General features: G+C 45.0%; 1 protein-coding gene across 1 annotated transcript in view; it reads left to right on the top strand.

Moving 5' to 3' along the window:
• The window catches only part of LRRC7 (leucine rich repeat containing 7), a 93,755-nt gene extending 78,438 nt beyond the window's left edge, over positions 1-15,317 (top strand). The window contains exons 21-25 of the mRNA XM_031050810.2: positions 1,527-1,646; positions 4,955-5,173; positions 6,493-6,585; positions 8,493-8,567; positions 12,740-15,317. Of these exons, the coding sequence (XP_030906670.2) occupies positions 1,527-1,646; positions 4,955-5,173; positions 6,493-6,585; positions 8,493-8,567; positions 12,740-12,847 (615 nt within the window). The 3' untranslated portion in view covers positions 12,848-15,317. The remainder of the gene's footprint in view (positions 1-1,526; positions 1,647-4,954; positions 5,174-6,492; positions 6,586-8,492; positions 8,568-12,739) is intronic.
• The last annotated feature ends 1,400 nt before the right edge of the window (positions 15,318-16,717 follow it).

Genomic DNA, 16,717 nt, shown 5'->3' with positions numbered 1-16,717 from the left:
TGTTGGGAGGGACTTAGAGCCATAAAGTCAGGTTCCATCCATGTCTAAACACCAGCCTACAGCTCTGGACCCAAATTAGAGTGTTGTGCTATCTGAGAGAACAGGGCACTGGGACGAGCCTCTGTTGAGCCATGAGTTATAACCCACAGGAAGAGAGCTGAGCCTGCTCTTCTTTTTCCATTTTTACTATGTTTATAGAAAGCTCTACAAGGAGGTCTTGCAGCTTCAACAGAGGAAAGATCTTTTCTAGTGTTTTTAATATAAGGAAGATTACATTTTCTTGATTTTTTCAGAAGACTTTTTGAATGATAACAGAATTATAATAATTAAAATTTTCTTTGATTTTAAAAAATTGGATGATTTTTTTTTCAACTTAGCATCTGAGAAGTATGATTTAAATCACAATTTACTTCTGTCTACTTTGGAATGATTTTAAAGCTTGCATTATGAATTTCTGAAGTGACCAGTTACCAGCTTTAATGTTTCAAAGCAATTTGTTCTTCAGACATCTAAAGAAGTGTTTCTTGATTTTTTTAATATCAGATGAAGAAGAAGTTGCCTGAACAACAGTGGGGAAGAGCAGACTCTTTTTGCTTTGCAGATTACCGTTGATCAGAGCTGAATGAGCAGTTAACTGAATAAGCACTACCCAGTGTGAAGTGCTGTTGGTGGTAGTGCGGCGCTGGCATTTTGGAAAGTCTAGCACAGAAAGCCCTGTCCATGGTAGCAAAATCTCCAGTGGTGCTGGAGAAAGACAGAGCCAGGAAACAGAAAGTCAGAACGGGACAGAAAAAATACATGTGGCCTAAAAAATACTGGAAACCAGATAAAATAACCAGGGGAAAAGAACAAATGTGTATAAAAGGAGAGAAAAGTGGAAAATATTCATGAAAACCTCAAGATCATTTAGGAAACTTTCAATGTGTGTTATGTCCATTCATAGCCAGTACACTGTTTAGTTACTAGTTAATATCATATAGATTATACCCTGTTACCTTAGAACAACACCAGCCATAGCCTAGAGAGAGGTCTCAGCACACACAGGATACACAGAGCATACATGAGGTGAGAGTAGTCTCAAGGTCAGTATTGCCGGTAAGGAATGTTTTCTGAAGAAACTATAAGCATATAATTTATCTTAGTGGCAAATACTTAATTCCGAGGTTTTTGATACCTGAATGATCAGTAAGAAAGTTCTAACTTGGATATTAGTGGCAGACTGCACATTTAAATTAAGGAACTTTGCCACCATTTCTTTCTTTGAAATAATGAGTTACATGAAGTTTCTCTTCTCTCTCATCATTCATTATTCTCATTACTTCTCTTATGTATCTTTCAAGATCTTCTGCTTGCAGAAAGTCCCACAAAAGATTGTTAATGAAATATTGTAAGAATTTAAGAGGATGCTGCGTTAGCAATAGCGTGTTGCAGTTTAACTGGGTTGGTTGCTGAAATAAATATGAAGAGAGTGTTTGCTGTCATGGTGTGCCCAGTGACTAAAGGCTGCCCTACCGTTTCTGCAACAGACCCCATCGCAGCAGAGCAGCATTCTGGACAATGGGCAGGAGGAGGTGTCCGTGAGCAGCCAGTGGAACCCCTACCCGCTGGGCCGGCGGGACGTGCCCCCAGACACCGTCACCAAGAAGGTAAGCACAGGAGCAGGCCTCTGACCCGGCTGTGTTTGCCCTCTCTGCGCAGCACATCGCTGGCAGGAGGAGAACAGGCTAATGGGGTTTGGGAAATGACTATTTTTGTTTCAAAGCTTAAAGCAATAACCATGGTGATTCAACTCCCTTGTTTTCTGGCCACGGCTGTTCTCTAACGTCATCAGAACTCTGTGGAAATTGTTATCCACAGGACAACATGTGAAGACCTAATACCTAAAAGGAGGATGGAGCCAGGAGGGGCTGGGCTCTGCTCCCAAGGAACAAGGGATGGGACAAGAGGAAACGGCCTCAAGCTGCACCAGGGCAGGTTTAGATGGAGCTGAGGAACAATTCCTGCCCCAGAGGGTGCTCAGGCATTGGAACAGGCTGCCCAGGGCAGGACTGCAGGCACCGGCCCTGCAAGTGTTCACACAGCGTGGAGACGAGGCCTCAGTGCCATGGGGCAGTGGTGGCCTTGGCAGGGCTGGGGTGAAGGTTGGACTTGATCTTGAAGGTCTTCTCCAACCTGGTTGGTTTTATGATTCTAGGATTTAAGGATGATGTCTTCATGCCTGCTCCCTGTTTTTGTATTCAGTGCACATGCTACTGGTTACATCTCTGTCTGCGGAATGGGCACGTGGGTTTGGCAGATGTATTCCTGCACGTGTCAGAGAGCTGTCAGCTCTCTCTTGGCCTGCAAAGTCTTCACTCAAATGTTTCATTTCAGTTACATTCTCCAGTTCACAGCACAGAATGAATGTGTGGAGATGGAGGCCAGCCCAGCACCTGGGCACAGCCATTTTCACTGGGACATCCTATGTGCACTTCATTTGCTGATAAACTGACTAGAAAGGAGCCTAATTTCAAGTACCTCGTGGTGGTGGGTACTAGATTTCACTGCTTGGATCTGGCCTGCTTCCGTGAAAACACTGGCTGCTCCCCCCCAGCCCCAGCTTGGCTCTGTTCATTGACTGGAAGCTGCCATTTCGAGGTGCTCTGATCGTAAAGCTGGGGAATGGAGGATCTTAGCAAACTGACCTGTGTTCACAATCAGCTTTACAAGGTGGAACTGCACATGCAAGCACTGATCATTACATTGAGCATTATCTATATGGAGACTGGTCCTGCTCATTCCTGAAGAAGTCTTATAAGTGAACAAAACCTCTGTGAAAGGCACAATGTGCACATGAATAACTTCTATGGCATAATTAACTGTCAGCACTGAGGAGACAAATATCTTCCTATTGGCCTCACATCTTTGTATTCAAGACCATTTTGGAAGCAGCTGCCTTTGCCTTCACACAAAAGCAGAGACAAGAGATGGACAAAAGAATTGCTTGAAGATGGAAGACTACAGCCATTGCACCTGGAGAATCCCAGAGATTCATCCCCAGGCACGGGACAGGGATGAGGAGGGCAACTGGTATTGAGGGAGCTGCCTTTGGCAGCCAGGTTATTTGAAGGGTTTCTTTATCCTCTGATATGCAAGAAACTAGGGTAAGAAATTTAAGAGAAGTCACTGCTTGTCTTCACTGGCATACTGGGATAAACCCTGCCTTTATCCATTCACACAGTCTAACTCTGTATCTTCCATTTGTACACCACTGCTGTTACTATGATAAGAAACTGCAGGTTCTGTTTCATTCTGCATATTTCAGTATCTCACTGCTGGTAAGTACAAATGTTGCATAATGGTACTGAAATCTGCTTAACTCAGTGGAGTAATCCATTGTTCTATCCCTTGTCAGCTACTTTAACTTCACTGTAAATGTTGGACACTGAGCTGAAAATAATTAACTTCTGTGGTGGATGTTAAGGAATACAGATGAATGTGGGGAAGCAGCCTGCATAATAGGTGTTTTTCTGCAGAATAATTCCCATTTCCAAGAAAGGTGGCTTATGCACCTCCAGCAAGAGCCACAGTGTGAATGCAGAAGAAGCAGTGATAGGAGCTCTTCAAAGTCTGTTAGCAGGAGGGAGAAAATGAATTCTGAGCATTGCTCACTACAGTATTTCTGCTTCCTGGAAAATGACTTTTTCTGCCATATCAACAGGACAGATGCTGGGTACCTGCCTGGTTAAATCTGCTGTGTTCTGAGTTAGCTGCTCCTCTGCCAAAAGGGGAGGGGTAGAAGTGTGGTGGGGGTTCTCCAAAAGGGCATTTGGAAATCACTTCTTGTGTAAAAAGGGATGCTGGAGAGTGAGAACGCAGATGGCAAAGGAGCAGAGCTCAGAGCAGCAGCCTGGCTGCGGGTGATGGTGCTCAAGAGAGCAGTACAGGCATGGGGATGGGTAGGACAGGACTGTGTTGGGTGAGGCTGTAGATCGCAGCAGTCCATGTGAAGGCTGAAGCTGTGCAGACCTAGAGATCCCAGCATGGGCTGCAGTGGTCTCAATGGGTGCAGAAAGAGCCTGTGCTATGGAACTGGAGCAAGGCAGCTGCCTCAGAGCTGGGAGGTACAGGAGTGTCCAAGTCACCATTTCTCTCCCTTGCTTACCTGGGAGTGTTTCTGTTAGCCACGACCAAGAGGCTGGAGTCCCCTTCCCATTCACTTCCAGCATCTGCTGTTCAGTACAGAGGTCTTTGAAGCTGATTAAGAAGATCTGAGGTTTTTCAGTGAAGAAGCACAATTTTTCTTGTATTTGAAATGGACGTTTTCCTCTGAGGCACCACTGTGTCTTCTCCTCTGTTTTGCTGAGAGTATCAGAAGGCCCAGTCCATGTACATCATCATTTTACTTGTACTGACAAAGTATTGGATCTTCTGATCAGTAGATATTATCATGGAAATTCGATGATTTGATTAGTTATGTTTTCTAAAAGCCTCATTTGTTCCTAGGAGCAGGCAGGGGATGTAACTGGTTACACTTTCCCTACTCAGTGCACAGTGCTGGCACAACACTGTATTTGTGTTATCAGTCTGATTCCAAACTGTCCTCAGGGAAAACATCCCATCCCAGTATCTTCAGAGTGTGCTGTGATGGATAATCCACCCCACATCAATCTATTAAATGTTTGCAGTTCACAAAACATCCTGAGCAGGAGCATATATTGTGCCATGAGATCAAATCAGTGTTTTCTGTTTCTAAAGCATCCTGTATGCAGCTGATTTCCCTTGACCCCCGAGGGGCACTAAATGCAACAGGCATGTCCTTGCTGCTTTTAATCACGGTGGTCTCCAACCGTGGTCAAAAGGCAAACCTCTGAGAGGATTTAAGAGGTTTGCTTTTACTTGACTCTGCAAGTTGTAATAATTGCTTCTTTTCAGCTTCCTGAATTTCTGGCCTAACGGGTTACGTTACCCACAGGCAGGTAGCCATATCCAGACTCTCATGGGATCCCAAAGCCTTCAGCATCGGAGCCGTGAGCAGCAGTACGAAGGGAACATGAACAAAGTCACCATCCAGCAGTACCAGCCGCCGCTGCCCATCCAGATTCCCTCCTCGCAGAGCTCTCGGGCACCTCAGACGGGGCGATGCTTAATCCAAACCAAGGGCCAGAGAAGCACCGAGGCGTACCAGGAGCAGGTGAGCTTGTGGGGCTGCAAAGTAATGCTTTGACGATGCTTTGTGGGGGTTCTTCTGCCCTGTGTGCAGCAGGAACAGGGAGAAACATAGGGTGGCATTGGGGGGTGGCTGAGCTGGAGGTGGATGAGCAGCTCTGTCCTCTTCCCCAGTATTTTCTGCCTGGATTGAGCAAGCAACCCACCTTGGCACTGCAGTTCCTGATCAGAGCTGACATCCTGGGTCACACCGAGTTAACTTGCAATTTCTGATGATTCTCCAGTGACTCAGTTGAGTGCTGACAGTGCAGCACATTTGGCAAGACACTGATCTCAGGTCTGTGTTGGCTGCTCCAGCTTGGCCCTAGGAAAGCCCAGCTGTAGCTCCAGTGCCCCCAGTCAACATCATGTGTGCTGCTGAGTTTCTTCATTAAGTGGTCCTATCCCCATTATATTTGGCGTTAATGCTTGCAGTAACTGTTGGAGGGACCACACTTGCAGAATACGGTGCAGATTCATCAGTAAACCTTTCCCTTGAGTAAAGGGTTGGTCAAGCCACAGAGTAGCTGCCTGTATTAAGTATTGCACTGGGATTCCAAAGCAATTGCTTGTGTGGCTTGTGTACATGCTGAGGCTGGCTCATTAAAAGCTATACTGAAGTAATTTGTATTTTATATTCAATTACCTAATGCCATTAGAGTCATCCTGACTAAAAGATGAGATTCAGCACTATTTCCTGGAGCAAGGCACTTGGAAGGGTTGGTGCTCAGCGCAGGCTGGGGCCCCAAGCTTCAAAGTACTTATCCCTTGGGTTTGACACAAGCATAGTACTGGGGGATGCTGCACGTGTGATGAGGCATCACTGACAGATTTATCCCAGTGTTTAAATTAATCATTTGGCCAATGGGAACTTCTCTCACAAAAATAAGGGTTTTATTAATCCTTGAAAACAAAATTTTTAAATATATCCAAAAACTGCATGCAGCACTGTTGAATATTAGTGTCACTGCAGCATGCTAAAAACATGTAGATACATTCCATTTATCATTATATTCTGCTGAGTTTTACTGCATTGTGCAAAGCAGCTTCTGAGAGGGTCAGCTCATTTTGTCAGCAGTGAGATTAATGGTCAAGGCCAGGTTGGACACAGGGGCTTGGAGCAAGCTGCTCCAGTGGAAGGTGTCCCTGCCCATGGCAGGGGTTGGAAGTGGATGAGCTTTAAGGTCCCTTCCAACCCAAACCAGACTGTGGTTCCATGCAATGGATATATGTGAAGAAGATGCTGCAGTTTGGATAGGCTGGAATGTTGGCATTGACTTACCTTGCCATGTCTTTTTAACCTAGTTTTGTGTGAGGATAGAGAAGAATCCTGGCCTTGGTTTTAGTATCAGCGGTGGAATAAGCGGACAAGGAAATCCATTCAAACCTTCCGATAAGGTAAGTTAGTTACACATTTCTCTCTAAATGCTCCTTGCTTTCGAGTCTCATGTGGAGACAGACACAACATGAGTGAAATTTTTATGCACTTCTGTTGTGATATTTGAAAGGATTTTCTCCATAATTGACTTTTTCTTTTGTTAGGAGAGTATTTGCTTTTTCCCTGGTTAATGAAGAAGAGAGAATCAAAGCAGAAATCATGTGGGTGCCTATGAAAACATAACTGGAGATTATCAGCTACACAGGGCTTTAGGAGCAGGACGGGGACTCTCAGACCTGTTCTGAACAGTAAAACTGACTGGAGTTTGTGGAAAAACAAGTGTAAGGGTACATCTCTGTTGAACACAGAATTCATACTCTTTAACAATACTGGATTCAGTGTGAAGAGGTTGTCTTAACTTCCACAAACACTGAGAGTATTTGTCAAATGATGACAATAAAACTGGCTTTTCACCTCTTCAAATATTTGAGATCTGCCTGCAAATTGGAAAAGTTATTTCTTTGGAAATACCAATCTGACACAACCTTAACTCCTTTCAAATTGTCATTGATAATCCTCGGTCTGAACTTCAAGAATAGTTGCACTTAACATACATAACTATTGGGTATGTTAGCAGTTCTCTCCTAAAACACTCATTTTTGTGTCCTCCTTTGAGGCTGCAAACTAGAATTAACACTTTGTAACATCACTGTCTCTTTACTGCACCATGTTTGACTCAAGCTGTGCTTCCACTGTCTATCACTTACCTGAAATTACCAGAGCAGTGTCTGTATCCCCTTGCCAATGTGCCTGCACCAGTAATATGCTCAGTTCATCAACTCTTGTGGATGGGCTTCATTTTACTGGTAGCAGAAATGCAAATCTGTGCACTAAGGGAGTGATGGGGGGCTTATGTTGAAGAGATTAATAATTATAAAGGGGTTTATATGCTGTTACTCTGAAACATTGCAGCAGGATGAGCACAGCAGAGCACAGTGCCTGTGCACTGAGGAGGATGCACACGTGCAGGACTGCCTGAGCTGCGGGGGAAATACTTCAAATATGTTCACCATTGAGGAACTCAATCTTTGATTTGGGATTTTGTTAACGTATTTTACTGAAATACTGAAAACTAATCTAGAAATATGCTTTATCACTTCATAATTTTACCCTATTCAAAGTCATTCATGGCTCAGACCTTGGACTGCCAGACCTGCAGAGCATTGCACTGAGTATCTCAAGGGCTGAATATCAAGACTGGATTTTAGAAAATGTTTTAAATTTTTAAAGTATATTCAGCACATATTACTGTATAGATTATGGTACCTTATCATTCTATTAACTAATGCTTGCTCCATTTTAATTATCCTCCTGATAACCCTGTTACTCTTTCCCTATTCATATTGGACACTATTTTGTGATGTGGAATCTTAGTTTCAAATGGTAGGTGTGTCAGAAGGGAGCTTAGAGCTCTTCCAGCTCCAGCCCCACACCACAGGCAGGAACCCCTTCCACTGGAGCAGCTTGCTCCAAGCCCCTGTGTCCAGCCTGGCCTTGAACACTGCCAGGGATGGGGCAGCCACAGCTTCTCTGGGCACCCTGTGCCAGCGCCTCAGCACCCTCACAGGGAAGAGCTTCTGCCTAAGAGCTCAGCTCAGTCTCCCCTCGGGCAGGTTAAAGCCATTCCCCTTGGCCTGTCCCTGCAGGCCCTTGTCCCAAGCCCCTCTCAGGTGATAACTCACTGACGGTCACAAAGAGCTGCTACAAACCCATCCTAGTATTTGATTACAAACAGATTTAAAAGAGTTTCATGTTTAGAACACTGACAGAATATCTAAAGCCCCAGACAGCAGTTAGGGAGACACCTGTATTTTGGGAAGTAGTTCTTGGTGATAGCATCCTAACCTCTGTTACTTCTGACTTATAGGGTATCTTTGTTACTAGGGTTCAGCCTGACGGACCAGCATCCAGCCTGCTCCAGCCTGGCGACAAGATCCTCCAGGTAGGGATGGATTTAAATCAAGCTTTGTCACTGAACTCAGTCTTTGCATCTTACAAGTACAATGACATGACTTTCAGGGCAAGTTAACTGCTGGTTTTGTTACCTTGGTACTTTAATGCTGATTTATAACAGCATTACAGTGCTTTTGAAAGCTGCTCTTGGAAAGAATAAAGCTGTTTGAAAGGAACTGAGGGTGTGAAAAAGAGGCACAAGACTGGTCCAGGTGACATGGTTTAGAAGAAGGTGCAGGAAGAGAGGAGTTTCATGGGCAGTGTCACAAGCAGGAGTCTGACAGAGCAGGACATGTCTCCAGTTTTCACCTTTGCACTGGTGCAGGGAGCTCTGTATTCACATTTGGACTATATTGGCAATTGACTCTATTGGCAATGTATTGACTGGTTTTGACAGAATAGTTGCTAGCGATATTTTTGCCTCTCTCTTGCTGCCTCAGCATTTGTGAATGCACTTGCAGGAAAAGGATCCACTGCTGGATCATGGAAGCAACTGTGGCATTTACATAAGTCTCCACTTTTTGTTCTGTTGTTTGTAACAAATGTTTCCTGTATCCCAGTGAACTTTTCAAAGAGAAAGACAGGCTGTTCCTGCACGCACCTTTCAAAGCTCCTCATTCACTGGAATTAATGGCTGTCTGTATAGAAAACATCTTCAGTAGCCTCTCTCCCTCCTCCTGCCCCGCTCCCTCCTACCCTGCAGGGGCACTGCAGTAGTGACCAGCTCTGAGCTCTGCGATAGGCAGCCCACATTTGTCAGGATGCTCCAAACATGTGAGATAGAGAAAATAACAAAGCTAAATGAAGTACAAAATTAGCTAGAGATGGTGGTATATTGAAATGTGAGCTCAGAAACAGAAGCAAATATATGCTAAAAGATGTTAAAAAGTAACAGCCAAATAAGGTGAGAGGGTGAATTCTGATGGACACAGGCCATCAGGAGCTGGGATTTCTCATGTCTCAGCATCAGGAGCATTTCCATATGTTTATTTAAGGTACTGCTGTGTGGTCTGGGGGGAGCAGATCTCACTCTCCTGATTTATTCATCTCTTACACCCATGAAGTTTGACTTTGCACTCTCAGTCCCTCTCATCAGCTCACGGCTCAGCCTCAGCTCCTCATTCATCACTGTCATTCCAGATGCTCTGGCAAGAGAGTTTGCCTTTTATTTGCAATTACTTCTGCCCATGCATAATGCCTGTTACCAGGTGTTGATTTATACTGTGGCAAGTGAAAGGGCCATTAATCTCACGGAGGAATTAACAGATAGAAACCATACCTGTGATGAAGATATTTTACTTCTCAAACACAAGCAGTGCCTCTAGCTGTGTACGTATCCCATTCCTTGGGCAGTAAGAGCTCGAAATTAGTAATACTCAGTGGCATCTCTTCACCCCAATTTTCCACCATTGCCATCACCTCTTTTTTAATCTCATGAGGCCATCCCCTACCAGCGACCAGGGCTCTGTGTTATGAGTCCTGGTGGAGGAGGAGGTCCCAGTATCTGCTGGGACTCAGAGGCACCATCTCCCTGTGTTTCCTCAGCCTCAGACCCCATCTTCATGCAGTCTGCCCCGTGATCTGCTTCTCCTGTCATACGGACCTTCATCCTATGGACTCTCTCCCCCAGTATGTCTGTCTGACCCTTTCCCACCAGGTTCCTGGCCAGTGCATTTGTGTGTCCCCATGCCTGCTATCCCCGATGTCACAGCCACTGGAACACCACCATGTCTGTGCCCCTTTTGTGCTACCACACATTGAATTCCATTTACTCAAGGTGTAGGTAAAATATGGACAGGTATTACCAGCCCAGGGCTGCAAGAGGGAATTCTTCAAACATTCACATGAAGGACTGTGCTTCCAGGGTGTTGTCAGAAGCAATGATGTTTCTGTAGTGCAGTTACGTGTCTCCCCATGCAGTTTTGGTAGATGAGGAAAGGAAGATTTAAAAAGCAAAAGGTTTGACATTCCCTGGGTGGACTTACCCATAAGAAACTGTCATGATGGAGCTAGGCTTTTTTCAGTGATATCCAGTGGTAGGACAAGGGGCAATGGGTGTAAACTGGAGCATAGGAGGTTCCACGTTAACATCAGGAAGAACTTCTTTACTGTAAGAGTGACAGAGCACTGGAACAGGTTGCCCAGGGGGGTTGTGGAGTCTCCTACATTGGAGATATTCAAGGCCCGCCTGGACAAGTTCCTGTGTGATGTACTCTAGGTTACCCTGCTCTTGCAGGGGGGTTGGACTAGATGATCTTTCGAGGTCCCTTCCAACCTTTGGGATTCTGATTCTGTGATCCATAAGCACAGTTTTGCCCAAAGCCTGTTTCTGAGAGACAAGCATCTGTGTGTCTTCTGCAGGGAGAATGTTGTTTTCAGAGGAAATCCAGAAGCTCACGGTCCCACTGGGATTGTAGGGGAACAAAATTGTTGTGACTTCCCCTCCTGTGCCATAAGCTCTTCAGTTATTTGTTTGATAAGTAAAAATTGTTCTGCTGCTATTGAATTAGCAGCAGTTTCAGTAGATGACTTTCAAGGAGGAACATGGCTGCATGGCTGCTGGAGCTGTCAGCAAGGAGAGAGCAGCTCTCAGCCATGTCGTGCAATTCTGCCACCCTGTGTTAAAGGCTGCCCCTCAGTTCTCACAAACCTTGTTACGGTGGCTCCATGTTCACCTAAAATCCATTCTTCTTGTCTAAGAATTAGAACTAAATAATCATGGAATCCCAGACTCGTTTGTGTTGAAGGGAGCTTAAAGCTCATCCAGTTCCAGTCCCCAGCCACAGACAAGGACACCTTCCACTAGAGGAAGTTGTTCCAAGCCCCTGTGTCCAACCTGGCCTTGAGCACTGCCAGGGATGGGATAACTCAATGTGTAACAATAGATGGGGATTTCATAATATATTTTGTGGGGAATGTGAGACCCCAGCAGGAGTGCCCATTTATTCCAGTTACCATTTATTTATCTGGTAAATCACAGATCCCTCTGGTTGTGGACCGCTGCTGCGTCTTTGGATGTGTGCCTCCTACAGCCCACTTCCTCCAGAAGCTTTTCTTGTGGAAATGAGGTTTCTCTGTTAGCTAAAGCTGAGATTGCACAAGCTTTTCCCACACCCCTCACTGTGCAGCTTGACAAGGAGAAGGGACAAGGGCAGAGCTGCCTGGCCTTAGGCTGTCAGCAGCTTCTTTGATTTCTATTCCTATTTCTGAATGAGCAGTGCAGATCCCAGTGAGCTGTGTGATGAACACTCAGAAACGTGTCTCTCTGAATGAACCAGAGCCTGAGATGACCTCCAACTGAATGCCAATGACTGCCTAGTTTGGGCACACAAGTGAACGTTTGAAATTCTTCATGCCTGAAATCTGTATTCCTGTTCCTCGGAGCTTTATCCTTTAATGCAGTCAGAGGCTGCAGGGCATCCTTTCTGCAGCCCCTGCACCAAGGGGAGGATCTTGGCTCCAGGGGGGGTTCTGCAGCCACTTTGTGCTGCTTGTCCCCTATGCTGCTTGTGCTGATGGTTGGCTGGGGGCTTCAGAAGTGTCTTCCATGGGTTGTAGGGTGTAGTACAGTTGTGTGGTGGCCAAGATACCCATGTGTAGTGCAATAAGCATCTTCTACAGTAGTTCTTCCATAGGGCTGTAGTTTCTGTAATAGCTAAAGGTTTCTCCTGGTGTCTTTGGAGAGGGAACCAGCACAGAATCAGAACAGTTCAGTGCATTCTCTGCTCTGTATATGCAGCATGTCTTAGCTGGTACCTGCCTTTGCACTCAGCAACGTGTTCTGGTGGCATTAACCTCCTTTGGGCTTCACAGCATTTGAACCTCTCACATCCAGGGGCATTGCTCCTTCAGAAAATATGCAGAATGTTGAAGAGTCATGGAGTAGTTTAAGTTGGGAAGCGTCCCTGAGGCTTTAAGCAGGGATGCAGCATCTGTCCAATGCAGGATGCGAGAGATATGTTCTCTTAAGGGCCCAGTCCAACTCTATTGTGCAGGAAACCATTGTATGATTATTAGTTAATGTATGATATTTATTGTATGATATAATTATTATTTATTGTAGCTTTGGTTTTAATCTGCACATATCCCTTTGCTCCCCCAACATGATGAGGCTAAACAGAACCTCCTTTGACTTCTCCTCTCCTTGTGTTTGTCTTGCAGGCAAACGGACACAGTTTTGTACATATGGAACACGAGAAGGCTGTATTACTCCTGAAGAGTTTCCAGAACACAGTAGACCTAGTTATTCAACGTGAGCTTACTGTCTAACTATTTTTTTATAAATAGTAAATATGTCTAGCCAGATCTAATGTTCAAACAGATTTATACATAGGAAACAAATTTTTTTGCCAATTGCTGGACCAATGGCAAACAGTAGTGCCAAATGTAAAATACTCTATGTTAGTACCAATCATCTTGAAAAAATATATTAACTATATAAATATATTGTTCATGTGGCTACGTATTAGTTTTACTTGTCAGCCTCTGGCTGTGCATTGGTGCGTTTTTTTAATCCAGTTACTTCTTAAAGTCAATTTCATATGATTTCAAAACACAGAAGCACATACAAATTCTTTAGGAATTCTGCTGTCCATCAGAAACACTGCCTCAAAGTTGTATATGCCTTTATAAAGATAAAATATATAAACCTGTACTTCCCATGAAATATTTCTATCATGTCACATACAAAAATAGAGAGAAAAAATATTTTCATAAACACCTCAAAGAAAGTATATATTAAATTAAATTTACTAATGTTCATTTATTTTCAATGCAAAGATATTATATGCCTTATGAAAATACCTGTACATATGCAGTGTGTATAGCTGGCTCCATATGAATTAGTAAAAATGTCACTATACAGGGTGAGATACTTAATAAATTACACTCGACTCTGGGACCTACACAAAGAACTGAGATGAAATTGGTTAACTTCTGTCGTTTGACACTTTTAGTTGATCCCATGGGAACACACTTGGTGGACGAGCAATGAGTTCAGGCAGGTATGGTCAGAAATGGAAGAAGGTTGTGATGGGTGGCAGTAAAAGCACCTTTTGTTGCTGCTGATTTTATTATTTCAGGTTTTAATTTAATGACAGGCTCTTTAGTTCCATTCCCTGTGCCTCCCAGTCTTACCCTGTTCTGTGTTTTCACACTGGTCCAGCCATGTTCCCCCCGGTCACTGTGTCACTGTCAGGGAGGCTTCAACCTTTGTCTGTTCCTTCAGTTGGGTAATGTGGCTCAGGGGGAGCAGGTTCAGTCCCCGGAGGTGATGCTGACCTGGCCTGGGGAAAGCTTCCCAATTGAAGTGTGAAGCTGGAAAACCCTTCACGTCCACATCCTAGAGCTGTCCCAACAGAGCATCCTGACAGCACACAACTGCTGCTGTTGCAGGCATCCGTCATGTCTGTAACCAACGGCAAGGTGGAGAAATATAAGAAACGGGTTTTAAAGGGACCCAGTTCCCTCTGACCTGATGGCACCAGTTGCACTGGCCAGGCTCCCTTACATCTTTTCCACCTGGATTAGAAACTCAAGGCAGAGGAGTGTAGCTATAGCATGAGGACATGGACAGAACACTGCACTCTGCTGCTTGCAAGAGCCTCTAGAATTCTCACCCTTCCTGCTCTCCCATCAGGTACATGCTGACTGGGCTAATTCTGTTCAGATTAAACAGAGCTGTGACATGCAGCCCCTGTCTGCTGCACCCTGGTGTAACTGCACCCAGGGCAACCCAGCAGCACGCTGAATGCAGTGGGTGGAAGGACTGAGCAGCACAAGGTGCCATCAGCATTCCTACCAGCCAATGTGCCCCTGCCACCACTGGAGCACACCCCTACCAGCAGCTCCAGCGTGGGGAGGTTGGTGTGCCAAGGGCTTATGCCCATATCAAGGTAAACTGGGAGAAAGGAAAACTGCTGCAGCTACTGGGCAGTCACTTGGTGCTGGGAGAGGGTGGTGGTTCTGTGACCACGTGTGCATGTGGGAGAGGAGACAAAGCACCCCACACATAAAAAGTAAATCACCGATTAGTCAGTAAAATGGTGCAGCAGGAACCATCCTCTCGTGCTGTTAGGAAGCACCAGATTTGGGAATTTTTTTCCCCTTTTTTTCTGACTGTATGGCAGCTGCTAAGCCCATCGGGATGACTTGATTCTTGGGCTCACCTCTGCCATGGGAGCTCTTTAGCCATCATCTGGGAAGCGATACTTCTGCATTTGCACATAAGCTCCCTGTGCACTGGCTGTTGCATGTTGGAAGGGACCTTAAAGCTCCTCCAGTTCCAAAACCTTCCCATGGGCAGGGACCCCTTCCACTGGAGCAGCTTGCTCCAAGCCCCTGTATCCAACCTGGCCTTGAGCACTGCCAGGGATGGGGCAGCCACAGCTTCTCCCTCCTTCATCTTCTATCTCCCTCCTCCTCAGTCAACGGGAGAAATTAAGTTTATCTGCATAAATATTAATGAAACATAAATTCCAAGCCCACCTAGTGTAAATCTGCCCTTATCCAAGGAAGTGCTCCAAGTGACAGCACCATAGTGCTGCTGGCACTGTCAGACACCAGCAGGTGCCAATGAGCTACAGCCAAAGCTTACTCTAAGTTTTCCAGTTTGGAGAAGTTATTTTATGATATTCAGAACACCAATTTAAATAATTAATACTTATCAGTAAATTAAAACCTTCTTGATGCCACCAGCTGAAAGAGCTCGCTGGATTCACAAGAGCTGGAGCTGGATTGTCTCTTGGATGTGATTTCCTAATGTGCCATCAGGTCACACCGGCTCTGGCTGAGCCCATCCAAAATTTCTCTAATTCCCCTGACATTTCCAAGGCCAAAATTTCCATTCCTGAGTCCCCACTGCCCTTTAAAAAACATAAGAATTTATTCAATATCATGTTCAGGAAACTGTAGACACCTACGTAGCTTGTAATTACACTGAATGGGATTTAGGTCCCTACATGAATGTTTTTGTACCTAAATCCTTCTCTGGAGCTGCCTTTGGCTTTTAATGTGGAAAATCACTTTTGTGACTGTTCCCCCATGTGCAGCCACTTGTTGGTGCCAGTTTGTGCTCCATTGTTTTCCTGCACACCAAGGTCAGCAGACCCAAAGCATGGTTGGCATCACCAGTCAGGCCGTGTGTGGGTCTGTGTTCCAGGACTGCCAAGTGTAATGGATTATAATGAAACACAGTGAAGCCAGGTTAGTGCAGTGGAATGTCATGTTCCAGTCCCTAACTGGGCCAAACCTCCCACCAGCTCATGAGGGGGGCTGGGGGACATTTACTCTCAAACATACCATAATGAAGCTTTAAAACCAGCCCCACTGCCCAAAATACCAAATACATTCTTGTTGGCATTATTTCTATTCAGATGGGCTGAAATGTTTAGCTAGCAGTAGTATTGGGAGCAATTAACATTATTTAATGGACTACTTAGGAGTTTTCCAATGATCCTTCAAAATACACCCTGCACCTCTTGTCTTCCCTGGGCAGTCTCCTGTAATGTCCCAGCCACGATCACCTGCAGCCTGTTTGCAGGTCAGGTACCAGGTTATGTGCATGCTTTGCACATAATGATGATATTTTATGTTATTTTATTTACTAAAAGTGATTATATGGCAAGTGTGGAGGCAGTGACAGTCCCCCTAAAGTGAATTCCATGTGTGGGTTCACTTCTGTGCATGTAAATGGATTCAGACCCAGGCAAGCATGGCCACAAGAGGCAGATGCTTTGTGCTTTTTAGATTTTTCCATGCAATAAACACTAACGATCCTCAGGGAAGGGCTAGCTTACAGAAGGAAGCCTGCAAGGTTATTCCCATATGTTCATTTTACAACAGGTTTTAAGGAGCTCAGTGGTCAGTGCCACTGCTCCGGTTCCTCCTCATAACACACAGTGTGACCCAGCACAGACTGGCAGAAAGCCTTGCTTTTCTGCTACCTTGTTGGAAGGCAGCTCCTATGGGGAAAGAAGGAAGAAAAAAAGAGGAAAAGGAAAAGAAGCTGCTTATTTTGAGACAAAGGGGAAGCTCAGACCATGGGAAGCCCACAGGACTCTCCAGTCTTAGTAATTTACCCATTTTCCCATTCCCAGCTTGCAGTTTTTACCTGGATGTTGATAAACTGTCATATTTAGA

This window comes from Melopsittacus undulatus, chromosome 6 (genome assembly GCF_012275295.1).
Source record: "Melopsittacus undulatus isolate bMelUnd1 chromosome 6, bMelUnd1.mat.Z, whole genome shotgun sequence".
In the NCBI taxonomy this organism is placed as follows: Eukaryota; Metazoa; Chordata; class Aves; order Psittaciformes; family Psittaculidae; genus Melopsittacus; species Melopsittacus undulatus.
Note: the sequence above shows the minus strand (reverse complement) of the source record. Positions and strands in the feature narration are given on the sequence as shown.